The sequence below is a fragment of the Esox lucius genome, chromosome 7 (genome assembly GCF_011004845.1).
Source record: "Esox lucius isolate fEsoLuc1 chromosome 7, fEsoLuc1.pri, whole genome shotgun sequence".
NCBI classification, from domain to species: Eukaryota; Metazoa; Chordata; class Actinopteri; order Esociformes; family Esocidae; genus Esox; species Esox lucius.
Window position 1 is genome coordinate 41066674 of NC_047575.1, and position 24282 is coordinate 41090955.

Below are 24282 nucleotides of genomic sequence, written 5' to 3' on the forward strand. Positions count from 1 at the left end.
CAACAATGCTCAGGTAGGTGGTACGTGTCAAAGTAACATCCACATGAATGGCAGGACTCCCAGGTTTCCCAGAAGAAAATTGCCCAAAGCATCACACTGCCTCCGCCGGCTTGGCTTCTTCCCACAGTGCATCCTGGTACCATGTGTTCTCCAGGTAAGCGACGCACACGCACCCGGCCATCCAAGTGGTGTAAAAGAAAACGTGATTCATCAGACCAGCCCACCTTCCTCCATTGCTCCGTGGTCCAGTTCTGATGCTCACATGCCCATTGTAGGTGCTTTCGGCAGTGGACAGGGGTCAGCATGGGCACCCTGACTGGTCTGAGGCTACGCAGCCCCATACACAACAAACTGTGATGCACTGTGTGTTCTGACACCTATCTATCAGTACCAGCATTAACTTTTTCAGTAATTTGAGCTACAGTAGCTCATCTCCTCTCTTCTGCTCTCCTCCCCGATGAGTCTTTTCATCATCTAAGCCTTTCTTTGAGCCTCATGCAACATGTCAATAGAGTAGTAGCTCCCTTCATTCACATTCATCATGATGAGAATCTTTTCCAGTAGCTCTCTCACCTGTTTTCTATTGGCTTTTTCTGTGTTGTTGAGAACATGAAATCTCAGACAATGTTGCATTTTTCTCTGCTAATTCTTCTATATTTGTTTATCTCCATGAGAAAAAACAAATACTGTGTATTGCGAGGCTTCTCCACCAAAACCATAGGCAGAGTTTGAAATTCGAGCCAGAAAGGGCAAAAAAAACTAACTTTTTTTCACTAAAGCAGTATATGAAATCAGATGTATTACCTACCACCATTTAGTTGTTTTGTGTTATTTAAAATAAAAAATGTAACAATGCAATTAATTATTCCTCTAATTTTTTGGGGGGGAAATGCAATTACTCGTTTCAGCCACCAGGGGGGAGCAGTGATCCCCCTGCGCCCCCCGCAAACTCTGCGCATGACCAAAACACTTTTCAAATTGATTATCTGTTGCCTGCTCCATGAAAGTATCAAGAGGTAGAACATAGAGAAATGCGTGAGACCCAGGGTCAGACAGAGCAATACACCTCTCTACCTCTGTAATCAAATCCTTATGTGTTACGCTTTGCGGTATTGGTGGGAGTATTTGTATTGGGGGCGGATTGTATGAGGAGGATTCTCTAATGGACTGTGGTAGTGAGTTCCATTGGTGTGATGCTCTGAAAGAAAAGATGGCCTGGCTTAATCTAGTTTTTCTGAGTGGGATTGTGCAGTCGCTCTTAACTGCACCTCTAGTAACTCTATGGTAGATTTGAAGTTGATGAGGTAATGAGCATAATCTCATGAACTAAGCAGACATTTTTATATTTGATTAGGTTTTACCAGCTGAGCAGATTATACTTCTTTAGAATATGGCAATGATGGAAACTGAATGGCCTCTTATCTATCAGACATTAGGTGATGTGGGAGAGAACCAATGAATGGAAGTATAATTTAGCTGCCTCAGTTGATAGAAGGTTTCTGATAAACCTGAAATTTGGCAGACTGAATCTTATTTTATTACAGATCATTTTTATTTGAAGCTAAGGTTTAAATTTACACGTACTCCTAAGTATTTATATTCTGAGACGACTTTTAGTTTCTCTCCTGAAATAAAAATATCTTGCTGTACATCTGCGCTCTGGCTTTCGGTAAAAAAACATACAAACTGTTTTTGACACATTAAGTTGCAAACAGCATTGATTAACCCAGGATGTGACATTCAGTAAAACATCTGTTAACTTGCTTGCTACCTCTTCAGCAGTCTTACAATGAGTAAAAATAACAGTATTTACAAGATTTAGATATAATATTTAGATTTAACATTTAACATTTAGACATACATTTTAGATTTAGATATAACATTTAGATATAAATTTAACATTTAGATTCAGATATAACATTTAGATATACATTTTACATTTAGATTTAGATAAAACATTTAGATATACATTTAACATTTAGAGGTAGGTAAAACATTTAGATATTAATTTAACATTTAGATTTAGAAACTTTAGATAACCCCTCCAAGAACTGCCACCTTAACGTGGTGGAGGGGTTTGAGTACCCGAGTGACCCTAGGAGCTATGTTGTCTGGGGCTATATGCCCCTGGTAGGGTCTCCCAAGGCAAACAGGTCTTAGGCGACGGGTCAGACTAAGAGCGGTTCAAACCCCCCTTAATGAAGAACAACATTATGAGTACCGTGACGTCGCCCGGTATGGCGCAGCCGGGGCCCCACCCTGGAGCCAGGCCCGGGGTTGGGGCTCGTATGCGAGCGCCTGGTGGCCGGGCCTTTCCCCATGGGGCCCGGCCGGGCTCAGCCCGAATGGGTGACGTGGGGCCGCCCTCCCGTGGGCTCACCACCCACAGGAGGGACCATAAGGGGCCGGTGCGAAGAGGATCGGGCGGCAGTCGAAGGCAGGGGCCTAGACAACCCGATCTCTGGACACAGAAACTAGCTCTAGGGACGTGGAATGTCACCTCGCTGGCGGGGAAGGAGCCTGAGCTAGTGCGTGAGGTTGAGAGGTTCCGATTAGAGGTAGTCGGGATCACCTCTACGCACGGCTTGGGCTCTGGAACCAAACTCCTTGAGAGAGGATGGACTCTTCACCACTCTGGAGTTGCCCATGGTGAGAGGCGGCGGGCTGGTGTGGGTTTGCTTATAGCTCCCCAGCTCTGCCGCCATGTGTTGGAGTTTACCCCGGTGAACGAGAGGGTCGTTTCCCTGCGCCTACGGGTCGGGGATAGGTCTCTCACTGTTGTTTGTGCCTACAGGCCGAACGGCAGTGCAGAGTACCCGACCTTCTTGGAGTCTCTGGGAGGGGTGCTGGAAAGTGCTCCGACTGGGGACTCTATTGTTCTACTGGGGGACTTCAACGCCCATGTGGGCAACGACAGTAACACCTGGAGGGGCGTGATTGGGAGGAATGGCCCCCCTGATCTGAACCCGAGTGGTGTTCAGTTATTGGACTTCTGTGCTAGTCACAGTTTGTCCATAACGAACACCATGTTCAAGCATAAGGGTGTCCATCAGTGCACGTGGCACCAGGACACCCTAGGCCGCAGGTCGATGATCGACTTTGTTGTCGTCTCATCTGACCTGCGGCCGTATGTCTTGGACACTCGGGTGAAGAGAGGGGCGGAGCTGTCAACTGATCACCACCTGGTGGTGAGTTGGATCCGATGGCGGGGGAGAAAGCTGGACAGACTCGGCAGGCCCAAGCGAACTGTAAGGGTCTGCTGGGAACGTCTGGCCGAGTCTCCTGTCAGAGAGATCTTTAACTCCCACCTCCGGCAGAGCTTCGACTGGATCCCGAGGGAGGTTGGAGATATTGAGTCCGAGTGGACCATGTTCTCCACCGCCATTGTCGAAGCGGCCGCTCGGAGCTGTGGCCGTAAGGTCTCCGGTGCCTGTCGAGGCGGCAATCCCCGAACCCGGTGGTGGACACCGGAAGTAAGGGATGCCGTCAAGCTGAAGAAGGAGTCCTATCAGGCCTGGTTGGCTTGTGGGACTCCTGACGCAGCTGACGGGTACCGACAGGCCAAGCGGGCTGCAGCCCGGGTGGTTGTGGAGGCAAAAACTCGGGCCTGGGAGGAGTTCGGTGAGGCCATGGAGAAGGACTATCGGCTGGCCTCGAAGAGATTCTGGCAAACCATCCGGCGCCTCAGGAGAGGGAAACAGTGCCCTACCAACGCTGTTTACAGTAGAGGTGGGCAGCTGTTGACCTCAACTGAGGATGTCGTCGGGCGGTGGAAGGAATACTTCGAGGATCTCCTCAATCCCGCTGTCACTTCTTCCATTGAGGAAGCAGAGGATGAGGGCTCAGAGGTGGACTCGTCCATCACCCGGGCTGAAGTCACTGAGGTGGTCAAGAAACTCCTCGGTGGCAAGGCACCGGGGGTGGATGAGATCCGCCCTGAGTACCTCAAGTCTCTGGATGTTGTGGGGCTGTCTTGGTTGACACGCCTGTGCAACATCGCGTGGCGGTCGGAGACAGTGCCTCTGGGATGGCAGACCGGTGTGGTGGTCCCTCTTTTTAAGAAGGGGGACCGGAGGGTGTGTTCCAACTATAGGGGGATCACACTTCTCAGCCTCCCCGGGAAAGTCTATGCCAGGGTACTGGAGAGGAGAATACGGCCGATAGTAGAACCTCGGATTCAGGAGGAACAGTGTGGTTTTCGTCCGGGCCGTGGAACACTGGACCAGCTCTATACCCTCTACGGGGTGTTGGAGGGTTCATGGGAGTTTGCCCAACCAATCCACATGTGTTTTGTGGATTTGGAGAAGGCATTCGACTGTGTCCCTCGCGGCATCTTGTGGAGGGTGCTTGGGGAATATGGGGTCCTGGGTCCTTTGCTAAGGGCTGTCAGGTCCCTGTACAACCGAAGCAGGAGCTTGGTCCGCATTGCCGGCAGTAAGTCAGACTTGTTCCCAGTGCATGTTGGACTCCGGCAGGGCTGCCCTTTATCACCGGTTCTGTTCGTAATTTTTATGGACAGAATTTCTAGGCGCAGCCAGGGGCCGGAGGGTGTCAGGTTTGGGGACCACACAATTTCGTCTCTGCTTTTTGCAGATGATGTTGTCGTGTTGGCCCCTTCTAACCAGGACCTTCAGCATGCGCTGGGACGGTTTGCAGCCGAGTGTGAAGCGGTGGGGATGAAAATCAGTACCTCCAAATCCGAGGCCATGGTCCTCAGTCGGAAAAGGGTGGCTTGCCCGCTTCAGGTTGGTGGAGAGTGCCTGCTTCAAGTGGAGGAGTTTAAGTATCTAGGGGTCTTGTTCACGAGTGAGGGAAGGATGGAACGGGAGATTGACAGACGGATCGGTGCAGCTTCTGCAGTAATGCAGTCGATGTATCGGTCTGTCGTGGTGAAGAAAGAGCTGAGCCGCAAGGCGAAGCTCTCGATTTACCAGTCAATCTACGTTCCTACTCTCACCTATGGTCATGAGCTTTGGGTCATGACCGAAAGGACAAGATCCCGGATACAGGCGGCCGAAATGAGCTTTCTCCGCAGGGTGGCCGGGCGATCCCTTAGAGATAGGGTGAGAAGCTCGGTCACCCGGGAGGAGCTCAGAGTAGAGCCGCTGCTCCTCCACATCGAGAGGGGTCAGCTGAGGTGGCTTGGGCATCTTTTTCGGATGCCTCCGGAACGCCTTCCTGGGAAGGTGTTCCGGTCCCGTCCCACCGGGAGGAGACCCCGGGGAAGACCTAGGACTCGCTGGAGGGACTATGTCTCCCGGCTGGCCTGGGAACGCCTCGGTGTCCCCCCGGAAGAGCTAGAGGAAGTGTCTGGGGAGAGGGAAGTCTGGGCATCCCTGCTTAGACTGCTGCCCCCGCGACCCGGCCCCGGATAAGCGGAAGAAGATGAGATGACATTTAGATAAAACATTTAGATATAAATTTAACATTTAGATTTAGATATAACATTTAGATATAGCATTTTCCTCAAATGTGAGGAAAATGTGCTAAATGTGAGGAAAGTGAGGTAAATGTTGAAAATGTATCAGCTAAAAAATTGTAACCAAACTTTTACATTCAGCACCCTATACATAAGTGTGTTTATACCAGGTTTTGAGAGATGCGACTACTTTTGCAACCTCCATCACTGATATCGGTGTTAATGCAAGTGCTTGCCTTTAAAACAATGGATTTTGTTATAATATTGTTTTGACCAGTTCACTTTTTATCTGACTCCATATAGCTTTTAAGTTACCTTTTGAGTTTTCAATAATTGTGATGAAGAAATCAGCCTTTGCTTTTCTCAGTTCTCTTGTTACAGTGTTTCTTAGGATTGCAAATGTATCTATCAAGGGACATCTTTGATTTTGTAGCTATTTTTAAAGCATTATCCCGCTCCTTCATTATTTTTTGGACATTATCGTTCACCCAGGGAAGACTTTGTTTCTTGTTTATGCATTTCATCCTAATTGAAAATTCATTAATTGTAAATAGCAATTTTTCTGTAAGGTTTTGAGTAGTTATTTCCAAAGAAGTTTCAAGGAGTAGCTCATCCCAGTTGTTTTTTATGGCTGCCTTGAAGTACTCTTGCTTGTTTTTTGGGTTGCCCAAAAATGTTTTATTGCCAGCATGAGTAGTAAACCGCCTGCAGGTTAATTTTCTTGATTTGAGCACCATATTGTGGTCTGATAGCCCAGTTACCATATTGTATGATTTCGTGATCCTTTCTGGTCTGTTATTAAATATTAGGTCGTTTTGGGTACTGGTACTGTTTGTTATTCGTTTAACAATTTGAGCCAGATTAAAACCATGAATAATTTGCTTGAGCTTTTTCCTTGAGGACTTCTCTTCCCAATTTAAATTGAAGTCACAAATTACAATGATCTCTTTCTTAAAATCAAATTGACATAATACATCCTTAGGTTTTTCATAAAAGCCTATGTTTGAGGAAGGTGGTCGATAAATGACTATGAGTGTGTAGGACATTTGATCTTCAAGGCTACACATTCTAGATCACTAGGATTTTGCCATTGAATCTCACTGCAGCGGATGGTGTCTTTCACGTAGATCATAACTCCACCCCCTTTCGCTTCAGTTCGGTCCCTCCTGTGAATGTCATAACTCGGGGCTGCTAGAGCAGCAGATGGGGAATTGTTGTGAAGCCAGGTTTCCGATAAACCGAGAAAATCTAGATTAGACTCTAGTAATATATTGTAACACCCCTGGCCGGGATGCTAAATCAGGAGCCGGAGTCAGAGGTAAAGAATGCCAGGTAGAATTTATTAACCCTAACAAGACAGCTGTGTGGCCACTGTCTACGCCCAACAATACCTGTTAACACACAGGCTCTTGACAAACTCTCCTTGATCTGTAGCTAGCTAAGACAAGTACACCTGTCACAGTTCTCTATCACACACAGGAGTGGAGCCACAAGAGAGAGAGAGCTTCCCAAAACCCCACCTTATATAAGCTATGGCCTGAGACCCCTGGACCCGCCCCTGCTGTCCCCAAGCCCCCCAGAGATGCCCTCCTCACTGCGGGACGTCCCACCAGGTAAACCAGCCCCACCTAACTGTCAGGCCCCGCCCCCTAATGAAGCATAACTGACCAACTTAGAACCTTAAATGAACACAGGGTCGCTACAATATGATTTATTTGATTCGTTTTTTATTTCAAACATCGTATGTTTAGGTGTCCACGTAATATACCCTTTGGCTTTGCTTTCGGATCCCAAATAATTCTCGAGTTGTTAACTGTGAAAGACTTTCCACTTCCGGTTCTTTCGGACTGCTCTGTTTACGGTACGCTGGGAGAAGGTATCGTTGAGTTCAGCGCCTTTCACCTCCTTGGACGGCATCAGATTACTAGTAATAAGACGCCGCTGAGTACCACCTGGATCCTCCGTGGAGCTCGGGGAGAGTGCACATCGTACAGGGTGAGTTCATTGTATGGGTTTTAGACATGAATAGTATCGTTGAGATTGAGAAAGTGACGGCCAAGATAAACTCCCCGGACCGAGGACGCCGTGGATGTATGTGTGTTTAAACCGATGAATCCCGTGAGTAGTCCATTATTTTTGTGGAACATATATGGATGTTTGTTGTTGAGAAATTGTTGAGGGGAATGAAATCTGTTGTTGTACAGATCTCAAAATTAGCATATAAACTGGCAGAGCAACTGCCGTGCCTGACTGACCTACCACCATGTCTCTCTCCTAGGTAATTGGACTCACAGATGTTGATGGTCAAAATACAATGTATTTTTCTTCTCCAGTTGCAGATGACCTTGGTGTACATCGCTGGCTGTCTCCTGGCCGTCTCGTCGTCATCCCAATAGTCACACTCTACCTCCGAGTCATCCGACGAGAGGGAGGCCGATCCCCAGTCCCCCTTCCAGGTATAACCCCTCTCGTCGGACGAATCTGAGGGGAGTAGCCGGAATAAGCGCAGAGACGCCGAGCTTCCTCCTCCGGCTTCTCCCACGGCTACATGTAGTTATCCCTGTGACCACGGCAGGTTTTGTTAGCACGCCTGCAGGTTCCTTTTCGGTCGGTCATTCTGTCACGAATGGTGTAGTGATGGAGAGGAAGGAACCACGCGCAGGCAGAGTGGCAGTCGATGTTTTGAATTTAATTGAAAATAAACACCGAGCACTTAAACAAAACTGAAGGAAAAGCAAAAGGTACAAATAAAAACGAAACACTCCCCACGTATGGGAACACAAACAGAGACATGGAACAAGTCCGGGATGTGTTTGTGTGTGACGGGAACAGGGGATGCACGGCACGGTGGCGCTGAACCTCAGCAACAAAGCTTAATACCTCCTTATTTTTAAAGAGCCAGAATATTACTCCCAAAACATTGGTAATTCAGAAAATGCCAAAGCTGCAGTACTGGCCTTACTTTCACCCTGACCTCTCCTATAAAATATGTCGCAAGAGTTGCTTATTTTCATCTTTCTAAACATTGCAAAAATCTGAAACTTTCTATCAAAAACTGATGCAGAAAAACTAATCCATGCTTTTGTTACTTCCAGATTAGATTACTGCAATGCTCTTCTTTCTGGTTACCCTGACAAATCAATAAATAAACTTCAATTAGTGCTGCACACGGCTGTATGGAATCCTAACTAGAACAAAAAAATGTAACACATTACTCCAGTACTAGCCTCTTTACATTGGCTGCCTGTTAGGGTTAGGGCTGATTTTAAGGTTTTATTGTTAACCTATATATTAATACATGGACTTGCTCCTACTTACCTCGCTGAAATCATCCAGCCATACATACCTACACGTAACCTATGATCACAAGATGCAGCCTAGAATTTCTAAACAAACAGCCGGAGGTAGGGCCTTCTCTCATAGAGCTCCACTACTGTGGAATGATCTGCCAATTAAGGTTAGAAATGCAAACTCAGTCTACTAAAGTGTCTACTAAAGACTCATCTCTACAGCATGGTCTATGACTATGTGTACTCTGGCCAGGGGCATGAAGGTGACCAGTAGGCTTGATACTGTCCACCCTTGCTGTCTTGCCAGGTGGGCTCTCGTCGCCACTGGGATGCCCTCCCTCCAATGCCATTCAGGGGCGGAGTCACTGGCTTATTGTTGTCTCTCTGTTGTGCACTTGTGCAATTGGGCTGTACTCTGCTGCCCTCATTCAGGGTGGTTGCGGTTGGTGGGTGTCCCATTGTTTGATGCTTGGCAATGTGGATGGATTGTTTTCCTGCCTGTTGGGCCCTGTCCGGGGCCTCCCCAGCTGGGCCTCCCCGCTAAAATGTTCAAAAAAACATGCATGGTTTATGGCCTGCAAAACATGACACAGCATTGTTCTATAATATGAGTGCCACTTTATGTGTGACTTATGCAATCTCAGAACAAATTTAAAAGGGGACATATTAAGTGATACATGACAAAGCAAAATATTTCCCCCTAAAATATTTCTCACTCTGCCAGATCACACACTAATATGTCCAAAAAAACAGGAAGGGCTGAAGAAACGTCAGCTATGACCTTCCAGGATGGAAATCCCTCTAAATGACTAATACTGTAAATAGGGTAAAAATGTGTAACTCAATGTAACCTTGTACTGAGGTTACAGCACTGTCTCACCCACAGTCACGTCCATGTTGTGTCTTTCTCTGTACAGACAGCCACTCTGATAGTAGTAATGCACGAACGCAAGCGCACACACACACACACACACACACACATTCTAAAAAGTTAACAGGTGGTTGAATTTTGAAAAAAGCAGGAGGTGTTCCTTTCAGAGGAAAGTTACTTGAAAACACCAGACTTGTTTGTAGATCACCAGCTCTTATGGAGTGAGCTATTAAAAAAGGATTGTATAGAAGGATACATTCTGACAAAATCACCAACATTTAAAATGGCAAATCTATGGGGCATACTCTAGACAGGGTGACCAAAATGCAACAGGTTTTAGATGTACTCAAAGGCTTTTTCCGCATCAGGAGATAAAACCACACAAGAGGCTGTTGTTTCTGACGATGCATGTAAGATAAGAAATCAACAAATATTATCTGAGGACCGTCACTTTTTAAGAAACCCACTTTGGTCTATATGGAGCAATTTGGGTGGCTAAACCTCAAGACGTGATTTAAGAAAAATAAATTCTATAGGAAATGTATCAATGATATCGGACAATAATGAGAAGATTGTATAGTCCTTCCGTTTTGTAGCGGAGCTGGCTAAGAGCTAATGTCCCTTACTGAGTGAGTTACTGACTGACTTCCCCTTGTTAAATAGCGTATTGGTTAGATACAGGGACTACCATGCAAGAAACCAGTATTTGAGCCTCAACACGAACAAAACAAATTATGAATTAGGATTTGTTCAGGTTAGACAACAACTTCGCTGGTTAATACCTTCAGTAGCAATGTTATAGTACGCCTTAAATAATACTGTTAATGGTTACATTGTGGTTTTTAATTACTGGTGGAAATAACGAAAAATGGAAAACGAGCGCTGTATTGGTTCTCTGTCACCCTTTCTACTGTGTGATAAGCAATGAATGAATCGTACACGGATCAGGTTGCTTATTTGATCAAGACACGTGCCTACAAAAATGCATTTTCTCAAAACATCAGAATGAGAAAATCAGCTTCCTTCTGTTTCCATGTGGAGCCCATTTTCCATACATCCTTCGTGGAAGATTTAACGGTTGCACAAAGCTGCGAAGTAGCTTTTTAAGAAGTAGAGGCTATACTTACATGTTGCTAGGAATTCACTCTAATGTTTCACTGGCTGGCAGAATTTCTTGGCAAAATGTGCAAACTAGTCAACAATGGTGCACTATTTAGGGAATAGGGTAGGATACTTTTAGATTCAGTTTGAGCATTCCTTTCTTACGTTTCTGTGTAACTGTGTGGGACAGAAATGCCAAAGAGTTTGGTTTTGTTCTGTCCATGTACCTTTTGCTCACTGAATCATTTTATACAATGGAAAAACAGAATGATAAAAAAATTTAAATGTTTTATGTTTAATTTGTGATGGAAAAGGTGAAGACCAGAATATTGTTTTAATATTATTACTACTACGCCAGATTTTCGGAAGTGTTCAAGAAACACTTGGGTATGCAGCAAGGAAACGAAGGACACCAGCTTGAAATGGGCTTCTAGTTCCTTACAACTGGGCTTCTAATTCCCTAAACTTCCACACCTATATGGATGACACATCAATTTACTTTCACACCAAACCCTCTGCTGCCCTCCCCCCTCTCTCACCTCCTGCCTCTCTGAAAATCAAGACCGGATGACCATCAACCTTCTCAAACTCAACAGCAATAAAACAGAACTCATGGTCGTGGCACCTAAGACCCTCCTTCACAACACCCCTAATCCTGGGCTCACCATTGACGGTAGCTCCATCAGCCTCTCTCTGAATGTCAGGAACCTTGGGGTCTTACACGACCAAACTCTTTCTTTTGAACCCCATATCCACTCAGTCACCAAGTCTGCTTTCTTCCATCTTAAAACCATCTCCCGTCTACGCCCCATTTTCTCCGATACCTCTGCCGAAACCATTCACGCATTTGTCACCTTTCGCCTCGACTATTGTAATGGGGTCCTGGTTGGTGTCTCCAAGAAGGCCCTGAATCAGGCTTCAATATGCACAAAACTCTGCCGCCAGGATCCTCACCTGCTCTCAACGCTGGCTCCCCCACTCTTGAAAAACTTCACTGGCTCCCCATAGAACAGAGAATCATCTTTAAAGTCCTTCTCCTCACTTTTAAGACACTCCATGACTTAGCTCCTCCCTATCTAGATGATCTTCTCCACCATTATACCCCTGCACGTAACCTCCCTTCATCTGACACCAATCTTCTCATTGCACCAAACACAGCACTCTTGATAACCGAGCTTTTTCTGCTACTGCACCCAAACTATGGAATACCCTCCCTCCCGCCATCCGATGTTCTGACAATCTAGCTACTTTCAAGACCGGCCTAAAGTTCCTTCTATTCAGACATGTTTCATCATCATGGCAGTGGCCCTGTTTGACTCCATTCTTCTTGTTGTTATCCTCTGATTGTTTATCTCTTATCCAGTCCCTTGTACAGTGTCCTTGAGTCTGTGAAGGACACTGTAAATTAAATTAAAATATATTATTATTACTATTACAAGTACTTAAACCATATATTGAACATGCAGAAAGACAGGAAGAAGAAAAGAAGAACAATAAAGCATCTAATTTACAGTCTGCACAACTGATGTACTATTCTGGAGGAAGAGTCCCACTCTAGATCTCAGGATCTAAAGTGGGAGCCCAACACAGACACCATCATCAAAAAGGCCCACCAGAAGATGTACTTCCTGCACCAGCTTAAGAAACTTAACCTGTCCAAGTTGCTATTGATCCACTTTTAAACAGCTATCATCCAGTCAGTTCTCTGCATGCCACGAAACAGGAAAGGAATACACAACTATACTACAACTGACACTCAGAACTGCAGAAAAGATCATTGGTGCCAACTGCCCTCCATCCGGGACTTATACAAAACCAGAGGGAGTAAAAGGGCAAGAAACATCACTGCAGATCCATCACACCCAGGATACAACCTGTTCCAGCACCTTCCCTCTGGTAGGCGCTACAGAGCACTGTACGCCAAAACAAACAGACACAGTTTCTACCCACAGGCCATCACTCTGATGAACAGTCAACTTCAGACACTCAGTGCCAGGTACAATCCCTGTATAACAACCCAATAACTCTGACCCTAACATCCACCTGTTTATTGTCTACTACTTTTATTTTTGTATTATATTTTTATATTATTTCGTCATCCTGTAATTCAGTGCTGTTCATACTTTACAGTGGATATAAAAAGTCTACACACCCCTGTTAAAATGCCAGGTTCTTGTGATGTAAAAGAATGAGACAAACAGAAATCATGTCAGAACTTTTTCCACTTTTAATGTGACCCATAATGTGAACAATTCAATAGAAAAACAAAATATAATCTTTGAGTGGGACAAATGACAAATAATAACCTGGTTGCATAAGTGTATACACCCTCTTATAACTGGAGATGTGGCTGTGTTCAGAATTTACTTATCTCATTCAAACTCATGTTAAATAGAAGTCATTACACTCCTGCCATAATTTAAAGTGACTCTGATTAATCACAAAGCTACATCAGAGGGTTCTCATTTTTGAAAGATATCAGTCAGGAGAAGGTTACAAAAGAAATTCCAAAGCATTAGATAAATCATGAAAAACCAAGAACCTGGCATTTTAACAGGGGTGTGTAGAATTTTTATATCCACTGTACACTCACCTAAAGGGTTATTAGGAACACCTGTTCAATTTCTCATTAATGCAATTATCTAATCAACCAATCACATGGCAGTTGCTTCAATGCATTTAGGGGTGTGGTCCTGGTCAAGACAATCTCCTGAACTCCAAACTGAATGTCAGAATGGGAAAGAAAGGTGATTTAAGCAATTTTGAGCGTGGCATGGATGTTGGTGCCAGATGTTGGTGTCAGTTACTGGGATTTTCACGCACAACCATTTCTAGGGTTTACAAAGAATGGTGTGAAAAGGGAAAAACATCCAGTATGCGGCAGTCCTGTGGGCGAAAATTCCTTGTTGATGCTAGAGGTCAGAGGAGAATGGGCCGACTGATTCAAGCTGATAGAAGAGCAACTTTGACTGAAATAACCACTCGTTACAACCGAGGTATGCAGCAAAGCATTTGTGAAGCCACAACACGCACAACCTTGAGGCGGATGGGCTACAACAGCAGAAGACCCCACTGGATACCACTCATCTCCACTACAAATAGGAAAAAGAGGCTACAATAGGCACAAGCTCACCAAAATTAGACAGTTAAAGACTGGAAGAATGTTGCCTGGTCTGATGAGTCTCCAGTTCTATTGAGACATTCAGATGGTAGAGTCAGAATTTGGCGTAAACAGAATGAGAACATGGATCCATCATGCCTTGTTACCACTGTACAGGCTGGTGGTGGTGGTGTAATGGTGTGAGGGATGTTTTCTTTGGCACACTTTAGGCCCCTTAGTGCCAATTGGGCATCGTTTAAATGCCACGGCCTACCAGAGGATTGTTTCTGACCATGTCCATCCCTTTATGACCACCATGTACCCATCCTCTGATGGCTACTTCCAGCAGGATAATGCACCATGTCACAAAGCTCGAATCATTTCAAATTGGTTTCTTGAACATGACATTGAGTTCACTCAACTGAAATGGCCCCCACAGTCACCAGATCTCAACCCAATAGAGCATCTTTGGGATGTGATGGAACGGGAGCTTCGTGCCCTGGATGTGCATCCCACAAATCTCCATCAACTGCAAGATGCTATCCAATCAATATGGGCCAACATTTCTAAAGAATGCTTTCAGCACCTTGTTGAATCAATGCCACGTAGAATTAAGGCAGTTATGAAGGCGAAAGGGGGTCAAACACAGTATTTGTGTGTGTCATTAAATACACAGTCATGAGATTTAAGTGAGCAGTCTCTTGTTTGGAAAGGATTGGGGAATGGAAGAGCTTCTCTGGTTCAATGTCACTGAGAAGAAACCTCTGCAAAGTTGTTCTTCACCACCCAAAGGGCCAATGACTCAAACATGTATGTCCAAGAAGTTGGCTTGTGTGATGATGATCCTCCTGACTTGTAGAGGGATGTATATGAAAGTGTTTGCCAAGGGTTCTGTCCTTCAACCCCAGAAATGTGTGAGGAACCCTAATAGATCATAATTGGATGCAACACCGTCTCTGTAAACACAGGCAACATATGTTTATGTAATTGATTAATTAGGTGGCATTTCTAAACATTAGGAATATTTGTTATTGTTAATGAGTATTGTTTGTAATACATTTGAAAATGAAATGCATGTGTTTGATTTGGTAAAACTTACTTTAGAACAATGCGTTGGAGATGATGTACTGTACAGTAACTGGTGAGTCAGACCAACTACACTGGGATGTCAAACATGGCACAAGCCGATAGCAAGAGAGTAGAGATAGAGACAACAGTAGGGATGAGAGGTCACGTGACTGTCAGAGAAAAAACACTGAATTCTAAAACAGGCTGCTTTTAGCTGGATGTTTAGTTACCAGGCCATACACACAACCATGTTCCCTAAAACCATATATCATGGATAGTACTGCAACCAAGTCAGAAAAGCCATTGACAGTAACTAACAGTTACTAACAGTCATAACTAAAGGCACTAGTTATCTAGCTAGCTAAAGCCAGCGTTCCCCAGTTCATGAAGGTGACAGACACTAAATTTAACACAGAACGTTCTGCACAACACCTAAAACTAGTGTATGCATTTGGACACAGCCTGTTAGCATACAAGAGCAAACTAGACAATCTAGTTACTTGATTATAAAACGATTATAGCCATTTGCAGAAACCATCATGCTAGCGAGTAAACCAGCTTTAGTTAGATAAAAGTTGCTGCTGTTCAATGTAGAGCCTTTGAGTGAAAATTTCATTTTTGCTTCATTTCTAACACAACATCTAGTAATACACAACACTAAAACAATCTTATGACATGTTGTAAGCCAAAGTCATAAGAAAAAGTCCAACATACTTACAGATGCAGTGCAGTTTGGCCAGCAGTTTTACTTGCTGCTCTCCTTACTTTTCCGTGTTTCAAAGTTGTTTTCCTCAGTGACCCTTTGGCGTTCCGTTGTTCACTGTTTGAGTGCACGTTCACAAACAATAGCAGTGGAGCTGGAGAAGCACTTAAGATGTGTTCACGACAATGGGACATTGTTTGCACACAGTGGCTGTTCTATTCTTTGATAAAATTGGTACAACTTTAGAATGGATCTTCAAAAACGAGACGCAGTATCTGTAGTGTCAATCCGCTCACCCCTACTTTGCACTTCTTTCTGTACCCTGTCGGGAGTGGCTTCAGAAGCGAAGCCGTAGTGCACACACTGCTGGAGACTGAGAAAAGAATTACAGACGAAATGGCCACATCAACCACCACAGAACCATGTAAGTTCGCATTATCTAATGATGAAAACCATAGGCATGTAGTTTACTTTTTTATTTTTGTGAACAGTAAAAACAAATTTTGAGCATTTTAGATGAAAAGAAACAATGCTCCCAAATACTTTCACTTTCACTTTTTAGAACGTTTGTAATAGCTTGAAATACATTCAAGAAAGTATGTAACTATGTGCACATACACCCCCCCCCCTCCATATTGTCAGTGTTATAGTTTTTATTATCACGATTTTATTTTGCAAATGAGGATGTATACACGTGTATGGTAGGCAAGACGTTTTAATGATATAGAGGTGTTGCAGTAGAGTAAACTGGATTATTGCATGTGTCAGTGATCTGGAAGCAAGTCTTGTCTTCGGCTGTATGCTTGCCCCAAAGGAAGACTGAGGTCAACACTATGGAAATTCTGCCTTGCCTCCAACTTAGTTATGCATAAGACAATGTGAGCGAGCGTTCCCTCTGAAGTGTTGGCTCACATTGACTTCCTGGTCAACGGTGGGGTTGTAAAATTGCATACCGGATGTTCGGGCCTGTCTCGGAGGAAGCCTGTGACAATCTATGAATCTTGCGAACCCGCAGGGCTGCTGTAGTGGTGACACAAGGTAGTACAAGAGGACTTGGATTCTTGGAAATTGGGAGGGAAGGGGGTAAAATTAAAAAAGGGTTGATCCCCCAGCTCCAGGTTTGTTCCTAGTCTGAAAAGTTCATTAGAGAGCTAGTCCTCTTGCTTATCTTCCAGTAAAGAAAAAAAGATTAAACAATATGATATTACATGAAATCGAATTTCCTGATTCGACTTCATGTAATAGCAACTGGTTTAAAACAATTTCCATATAAAAAAGAAATCTGAAAAAAATATAACATTTAACCTGCATATGTATCATGAAGGATTCAGCGTTGCATTTAGTCATTAGAAGACAGGACTTCGATGACTGGGTTGGTCTAATGTGGAGGTTTTATTAATTTTCTGCAGAGTTTTTTGTAGACAGTCTCAGTGGGTGTGGCCAGTGGAGTGGAAATAGAATATATTATTAAATATTTTAGAGGCCCCTGTCTGTGTTGATAATGTTATGACAACACCCCATCTGCCAAATTTTTTATGGATATTTTACATATTCTATAATCCCATTTAAGCGTATAAGCAGTATAAGTACTCCTATTCAGAGCAACTTGTTGATTAACAGATGGATGAGCTGATTTCAAGCAGAAGTCAATATATTATTGACCTATGCTATAACTGTTAATAATTATATATTATTAACAGGTTGTAAGTTTTGACAAGTAATTTCAAAGTGTAAAATATTCAATGGATTGATCAGGTGATATTCACTGAATATAACCTTCAGTATCTATGTTATAGTAAGCCTTAATTAAAACTGTTCACGGTTATATTACGAAGTTTCTGGTGGATTTTAAAGTACACATCCGTGCATGGTGTTTTGGGTCAGGATAGACAAAAACTTAGCTGGCTACAACATTCAGTAGCTACGTTATAGTAAGCCTAAACTAAAACAATAACTATCAATATAGGTGACGATAACTGACTTTTTCATCAAGTGAAAAGATAAGAGAATCGTGGAAACCCCTACTCATTTACTGCCCAAGGGGTTCTGATTAAGCCTATATTACCCCAAAAAGCATGCATGGATGTGTAGTTCTAAAATCCACCAGAAATATTCACAATACTGTATAACCATAAACAGTTTTAGTTTACTCTAATATAGCTACTGAAGGTTGTAGCCAGCGAAGTGTTTGTCTATCTGGAACAATTTCTAACGCATAGTTTGTTTTGACTGTGACGAGATTCAAACACAGGACCTATATTTTGCAGGGCCGCTTCTCTAACCACTACGCTATTTAACAAGGGTCACTCACTCACTCAGAGACATTCGCTCTTCTTGGCCGGCTGAACTTAAAAGTAATTGTTGGTTATCAGTTTGACACCAGCTGGCATGACTTTGCTACTACTAGCCACTCAGGCATCCAGGTAGGCTAATACACTGGCAATGTTTTAGAGGACTTCGGTAAGGACTGTTTTTGCTGGTGTAGGAGGATGCGTGTGGTTCAGGTGGGGTCGATCAGAACACCCACAACGCAGTCTTTGTTTACTCTCTTTAATTCCAGTTACCTTTATCACTAGCCATACGAATATGTGTGATTCCAGTAGTGAGATGTGTGGTCTAAACAAGAACAAATAAAGCAATAATCAGAAATGTCCCTGCATCACCCAAATACAGTTATCTTGCTGCCTAATACATAACTAGGATAGGCTACATGTTATACGGTGAGCAACAGAAAATACATAGCTGATGTTCATTAGTAACTGTAAACACAAAGTTACGCTAAGCAACTTATATAACTCTACTCTAACTATCTCTGTTACATTAACATAATACAACCAAGATAATATGGGATGCATACCATACTGTTGTTTACAGAAATCAAAGTACTACCCCTTTAGCTAATAATCTCCGCTTAGCATGCTAATTTGTGTGTTCAGACCTGCCCATTACAGCTTTCAATACACTCTATATAACATCAAATGACTTCGCCTTTACTTATGATCAGCGACGCACACAGGTGTTCACACAAGATGCACGACAGGCAACTAACTTGCTAACCAATGACAACACTCTCATCGTCAAACTGAAACTACACTTGTGGCTGCACTCGGAGGGCGTCGCTGTGTGATGATGTCACCAGACAGAGTCTTTCATACAGGCGACCTGCATTTCATTGGCCATTTGCTTGGTGAAACTGATTGCAGTAGCAGATAAATTGTTGATACTTTGACACAAGTTTTTTTTTTTCAGAGACTGTAAATCCAGACTGTAACATTGCGCCCCTCATTTGGACCAGGAAAAATTGCAGTTTGTTAGCCTGCATGTAGTCCTTGTCCACTGAGGGATCCATCATCATTTTCTGAATTATGTTTAAATTTACGTTTCTGGGGTTCTGCAGACTAAGTATAACCAAAGCTAAGTAGGTCCTAATCTGAATTCCATATGCAACTGATCCGTTAAATGCGACTCACAAATGTAATTTAGAGGTCTTATGGAAAACCACTATGATGCACTGTGTAATTGTTTTAGTTTAATTATTTTTGTTTTTTTATGTTCATTTTTTGTGTAATTACTGTACATGTAATTCTATCTACACAGGGCACAGCTTAAAAAGAGATCCAGGTCTCAGTCTGTTTTCCCTGTTAAAATAAAGCTTAAATAAAAAAAAAATTATAAAACAAGTCACACATCTGTACAACCGAAGCAGGAGCTTGGTCCGCATTGCCGGCAGTAAGTCAGACTTGTTCCCAGTGCATGTTGGACTCCGGCAGGGCTGCCCTTTGTCACCGGTTCTGTTCGTAATTTTTATGGACAGAATTTCTAGGCGCAGCCAGGGGCCGGAGGGTGTCAGGTTTGGGGACCACACAATTTCGTCTCTGCTCTTTGCAGATGATGTTGTCGTGTTGGCCCCTTCTAACCAGGACCTTCAGCATGCACTGGGACGGTTTGCAGCCGAGTGTGAAGCGGTGGGGATGAAAATCAGTACCTCCAAATCTGAGGCCATGGTCCTCAGTCGGAAAAGGGTGGCTTGCCCACTTCAGGTTGGTGGAGAGTGCCTGCCTCAAGTGGAGGAGTTTAAGTATCTAGGGGTCTTGTTCACGAGTGAGGGAAGGATGGAACGGGAGATTGACAGACGGATCGGTGCAGCTTCTGCAGTAATGCAGTCGATGTATCGGTCTGTCGTGGTGAAGAAAGAGCTGAGCCGCAAGGCGAAGCTCTCGATTTACCAGTCAATCTACGTTCCTACTCTCACCTATGGTCATGAGCTTTGGGTCATGACCGAAAGGACAAGATCCCGGATACAGGCGGCCGAAATGAGCTTTCTCCGCAGGGTGGCCGGGCGATCCCTTAGAGATAGGGTGAGAAGCTCGGTCACCCGGGAGGAGCTCAGAGTAGAGCCGCTGCTCCTCCACATCGAGAGGGGTCAGCTGAGGTGGCTTGGGCATCTTTTTCGGATGCCTCCGGAACGCCTTCCTGGGAAGGTGTTCCGGTCCCGTCCCACCGGGAAGAGACCCCGGGGAAGACCTAGGACACGCTGGAGGGACTATGTCTCCCGGCTGGCCTGGGAACGCCTCGGTGTCCCCCCGGAAGAGCTAGAGGAAGTGTCTGGGGAGAGGGAAGTCTGGGCATCCCTGCTTAGACTGCTGCCCCCGCGACCCGGCCCCGGATAAAGCGGGAGAAGATGGATGGATGGACACATCTGTAAAATGCAGGTGAAAACTGCTGTAGCATTGACAAAAACAATTCAGAACATTAAAAACGGTCATACGTTTATCTGCTAATCATCGTTTGTTTTTGTTAACGATTAATCATTTGTATTTGGATTTTGACATAAGTTTGTAAAACTAGATGGATACATTTCTTGATAGTGGTTTTGATTTGACAGTTACATTATATATTTGTGACTCACTACTTGCAAGTTTACAACGTTTTGATAGAAATTTCCAGAGATCTTCTCCTGGTTAACTGAAGCTTGAATAAAAAATATTTCAAAATATGAATGAGATGGCTTAATAATGTTTGCCTAAATATTTGCTCCAATAGGGGGAGGTGGAGACTCAGACTGGCGGCCCAAGGGAAGGAGCAGCCCTGACTTTGATCGTCCCAACAGTAAGTGGAGATTGACTAAATGTATTTTCAAGATCAAGTTTGAAAGAATTTTACCAAACATTTGATGAAATAATATTTGTTTGGCATTTATTGTTCACATCTCAAGGTGAAACAGTATTGAACTAAATTATTCAACTTTTTTATTTCAATACACATTTTATGACAGACCTACAGTATTAGATGGTGTAGTATATTTTTAGTCATCATTTATTTTAATTGCCAAAAAGTTGTGACATTATTTGTTTTCTCTCACCTAGTGACCATGACCAGGAGGATTGTGTTAGTGGGGAAGACTGGGGCCGGGAAAAGCTCTTCAGGAAACACCATCCTGGGGAGAAGAGCTTTTAGAGATGCCAAACTGAGCATTTCTGTGACACGAGAGTGTTGCAAGAAGACAGAGGAGATGGCACGGAGACAAATAGTCATTGTGGACACACCTGGATTGTTTGATACAGAACAGTCTGACAGTTACTTGCAGACTGAGATCAGTAAATGCATCAATATGACTTCACCTGGTCCACACGCCATTGTGTTGGTCATCAGCCCAGGGCCTTTCACAAAGGAGGAACAGCTTGCTGTAGAGAAAATCAGGGTGCTCTTTGGAGAAGAAGCTGATAAGTATACCATCATTCTCTTCACTCATCGTGACGAGTTGGATGACGGTGACATAAAGCAGTATATCAGTGAAGGACAGAAAGACCTCATGAGACTTGTGGACCAGTGCGGTGGAAGGTACCATGCTTTTGACAACACCAAGATGGACGACAGGGACCAAGTTATTGATTTCCTACAGAAAATTGACGACATGGTGGAAGTAAACGGTCAAGACCATTACACTAACCCTAAGTACCAAGAAGTGGAGGGAAAGCTTACTACAAAGGAAGAAGAGTTGACGAAACAGTACAAAGAAGAAATAAAAAGGTTAGAAGAGGAAGAGAAGAAATTACCTCTTAGATACCAGGAGGAAAGTCAGAAGCTACATTATAAAATTAAATCACTGAAGGAGTCAATGGAAGTGGAAGAAAATAAACTTGAACAATTACAACTCCTGGATCAAAATAACATCTGGCGAATCATGGAAAAGAAGCGTTATTATGAGAGGAAGCTTAAGTTTGTGAGAGAGGAAGCAGAATTAATGGAAGATAACAAATGGATGTCCACAGAAGTTCACAAAAAATTACAGGATCTCCATCTTTGAAAGCAGATGTTCTTTTTCCCTACATTGTTTGTGTGCTCGTTATTGAACCATTTGCTGCATCCACCTGAAAAAATGCTGACATTGACAATCTTAGCTGAGATGTAGATGATGAACAGTCATCTGTGAAATGATTGGAACTGACATTTTATTGATCCAGGCATAAAAAACATAAGTGGTCGCATAGGGCCCCCGAACCCTAGGGGGACTCCGACTGATAAGGGAGAGGGGGGCCCAAAATTAAATTTTGCTTATGGTCCCCAAAAGGCTAGAGCTGGCCCTGGTCCCAATGCTTTTGACCACTAAGCCACCCTACCACCTAGATAGATTATAAAATAGATGATAAAACATGGCTATCAGACAGATATTTGCTTTGATCTTACAAAAACCAACTGCCAATACATTTTTTCTGACTATTGTTGTGGACATTTCTTTATACAATGTATTCTCACTGAGTAAAGGACTGAGTCCCACTGTTAAGATAGGTAGAGGAATGTGGGGGATCTGGTATTTGCATAGGGGGCATCTATTGTCTGTCCAGATGCAGATCAATGGGTTTTAGGACAGGATAGGAGAAGATACACAACAGGGGGAGTAAGGTCAGTTGGCCCCTTTGGGTAAACACAACAGTAAACATTATGGCAGGAAGGATAAGGTGGGGAAAGATAGCATTTGACTTGTGTGATAGAACAAAGGGAATGTGTTTGATTGACATGAGACAGATGGCAGCATCTTACCACACCCCTTTTTCCTATGTGATATATACAGTTGAATTAGCTATATTGAGTTAGAGACTATCCACTGTTACCTTGTAACCTGTATACTTTCTCCTTGCAAGTTTCATTAAAACCGTTTATTGCGCAATTGATTTTTCCTGTCTTACCTACCATTTTCATAGAACTATTTGGATTTTAGAAATTGCCATCACACTATCAAATGGAAAATATATGTATAAAAAAAGAAAATCATGTACAAAATCTGGCAGTAAATATTGACAAAAAATGAGTCAAAGGGTAGAAATGTATGACTTGTTTGTTTTATGTATTCATGTTGCATGTACTGTATATCTTATTCATTTATCTCATTCTACAAAACGTGAAATTACATATATTGCTTAAACTAATGTGTAAGTTGGACATATTGCACCCATTACTGAAATAACTGTTTCCATGAAGGTGCTTTGTGTATGGATAAATAACTACCTTCCTAATCCTGCCATTCATTCTAATATCGAGGTCACAAGAAATATAATCCTTAGATGAATGTCCTTATTAACAACAGGAGTTACAAACCACTTTGCAAGTTCTGTGACTTGCAGGCTTGACATGTTCAGGAATCATGAGTAGGTGTCTTGTAAAATTGTAGAATTTTCTTATGAACTGTGCAGACATCCTTTGAAAATTTTCTTTTAAGTGAATATAATTTGGTCCACTACCATAAACCATTTAAACTTCTATAAAACTTCCTCTATTTGTTCGACAAAAATAAATACCCTGGCTCTCAAAATAATTCAGCTGGTTGGAATATTCCACAATTTAATGTGTTACAACAAAATCTGATTTGGAACTTGGTTGTTCTGCTCTTCTCAGAATAAGTTATGTGCATTGCCTTTGGATATTTTGTTGGCATTGTCTCAATTTGTTCTCAATAGCCCAGTTAGTCTGTGACGTTGTGCAGCAATTCCTTTGTTGTTTATTATCTTAATTCACGGGGTATCTTGTCAAGAAGCAGTGTTATCACCTTAAATTGAGACTGTCGCCAAAGCAAAGACAGTTTCTGTCTTTGTTTTGAGTTATTCGATGAAGGTAAGAAATATGGCAATTTGTATCTGAAGTGTCCATCTCTTTTTGGCTGCCTCTGTTTAGATTTTACAGTCACCCCAAATCCCGTGGCCACAACCTCTCTCTTGTGTTCTTTGGCCAGACAACCCATGTGGAATACCTGCAATGTGGCAGTGTTTGAAACTATCCATCTGCTGCCAGCAAGGACAAATTTATCTAGGCCAACTGCCTTCCAGGCTATTGAATTTCAGGCCCTGCCAGAGCATAGGTTTCCAGAGAAAATACTGTTTCTCTCTTCATACCGTGGATATAAAAAGTCTACACACTCCTGTTAAAATGCCAGGTCCTTGTGATGTAAATGAATGAGACAAAGATAAATCATGTCAGAACTTTTTCCACCTTTAATGTGACATATAACGTGAACAATTCAAATTGAAAATCAAACTGAAATCTTTGAGGGGGGAAAATAAACTCACAATCACCTGGTTGCACACGTGTGCACACCTTTTGTAATACTTTGTTGAAGCACCTTTTGATTTTATTACAGCACTCAGTCTTTTTGGGTAAGAGTCTATTAGCATTGGACATCTTGATGTGGCAAAATTTGCCCACTGTTCTTTGCAAAAGCTCTCCAAATCTGTCAGA

The 24282-nt window shown here is 43.2% G+C and overlaps 1 protein-coding gene across 1 annotated transcript; it reads left to right on the forward strand.

Annotated features, from left to right (window-relative positions):
- Positions 1–15597: 15597 nt before the first annotated feature.
- On the forward strand, positions 15598–22324 carry LOC117594749 (GTPase IMAP family member 9-like). The gene is made up of 3 exons (XM_034293459.1): positions 15598–15976; positions 20596–20661; positions 20919–22324. The coding sequence occupies exons 1-3, from the start codon at positions 15949–15951 to the stop codon at positions 21857–21859; spliced, it is 1035 nt and encodes a 344-aa protein (XP_034149350.1). The 5' UTR covers positions 15598–15948; the 3' UTR covers positions 21860–22324.
- The last annotated feature ends 1958 nt before the right edge of the window (positions 22325–24282 follow it).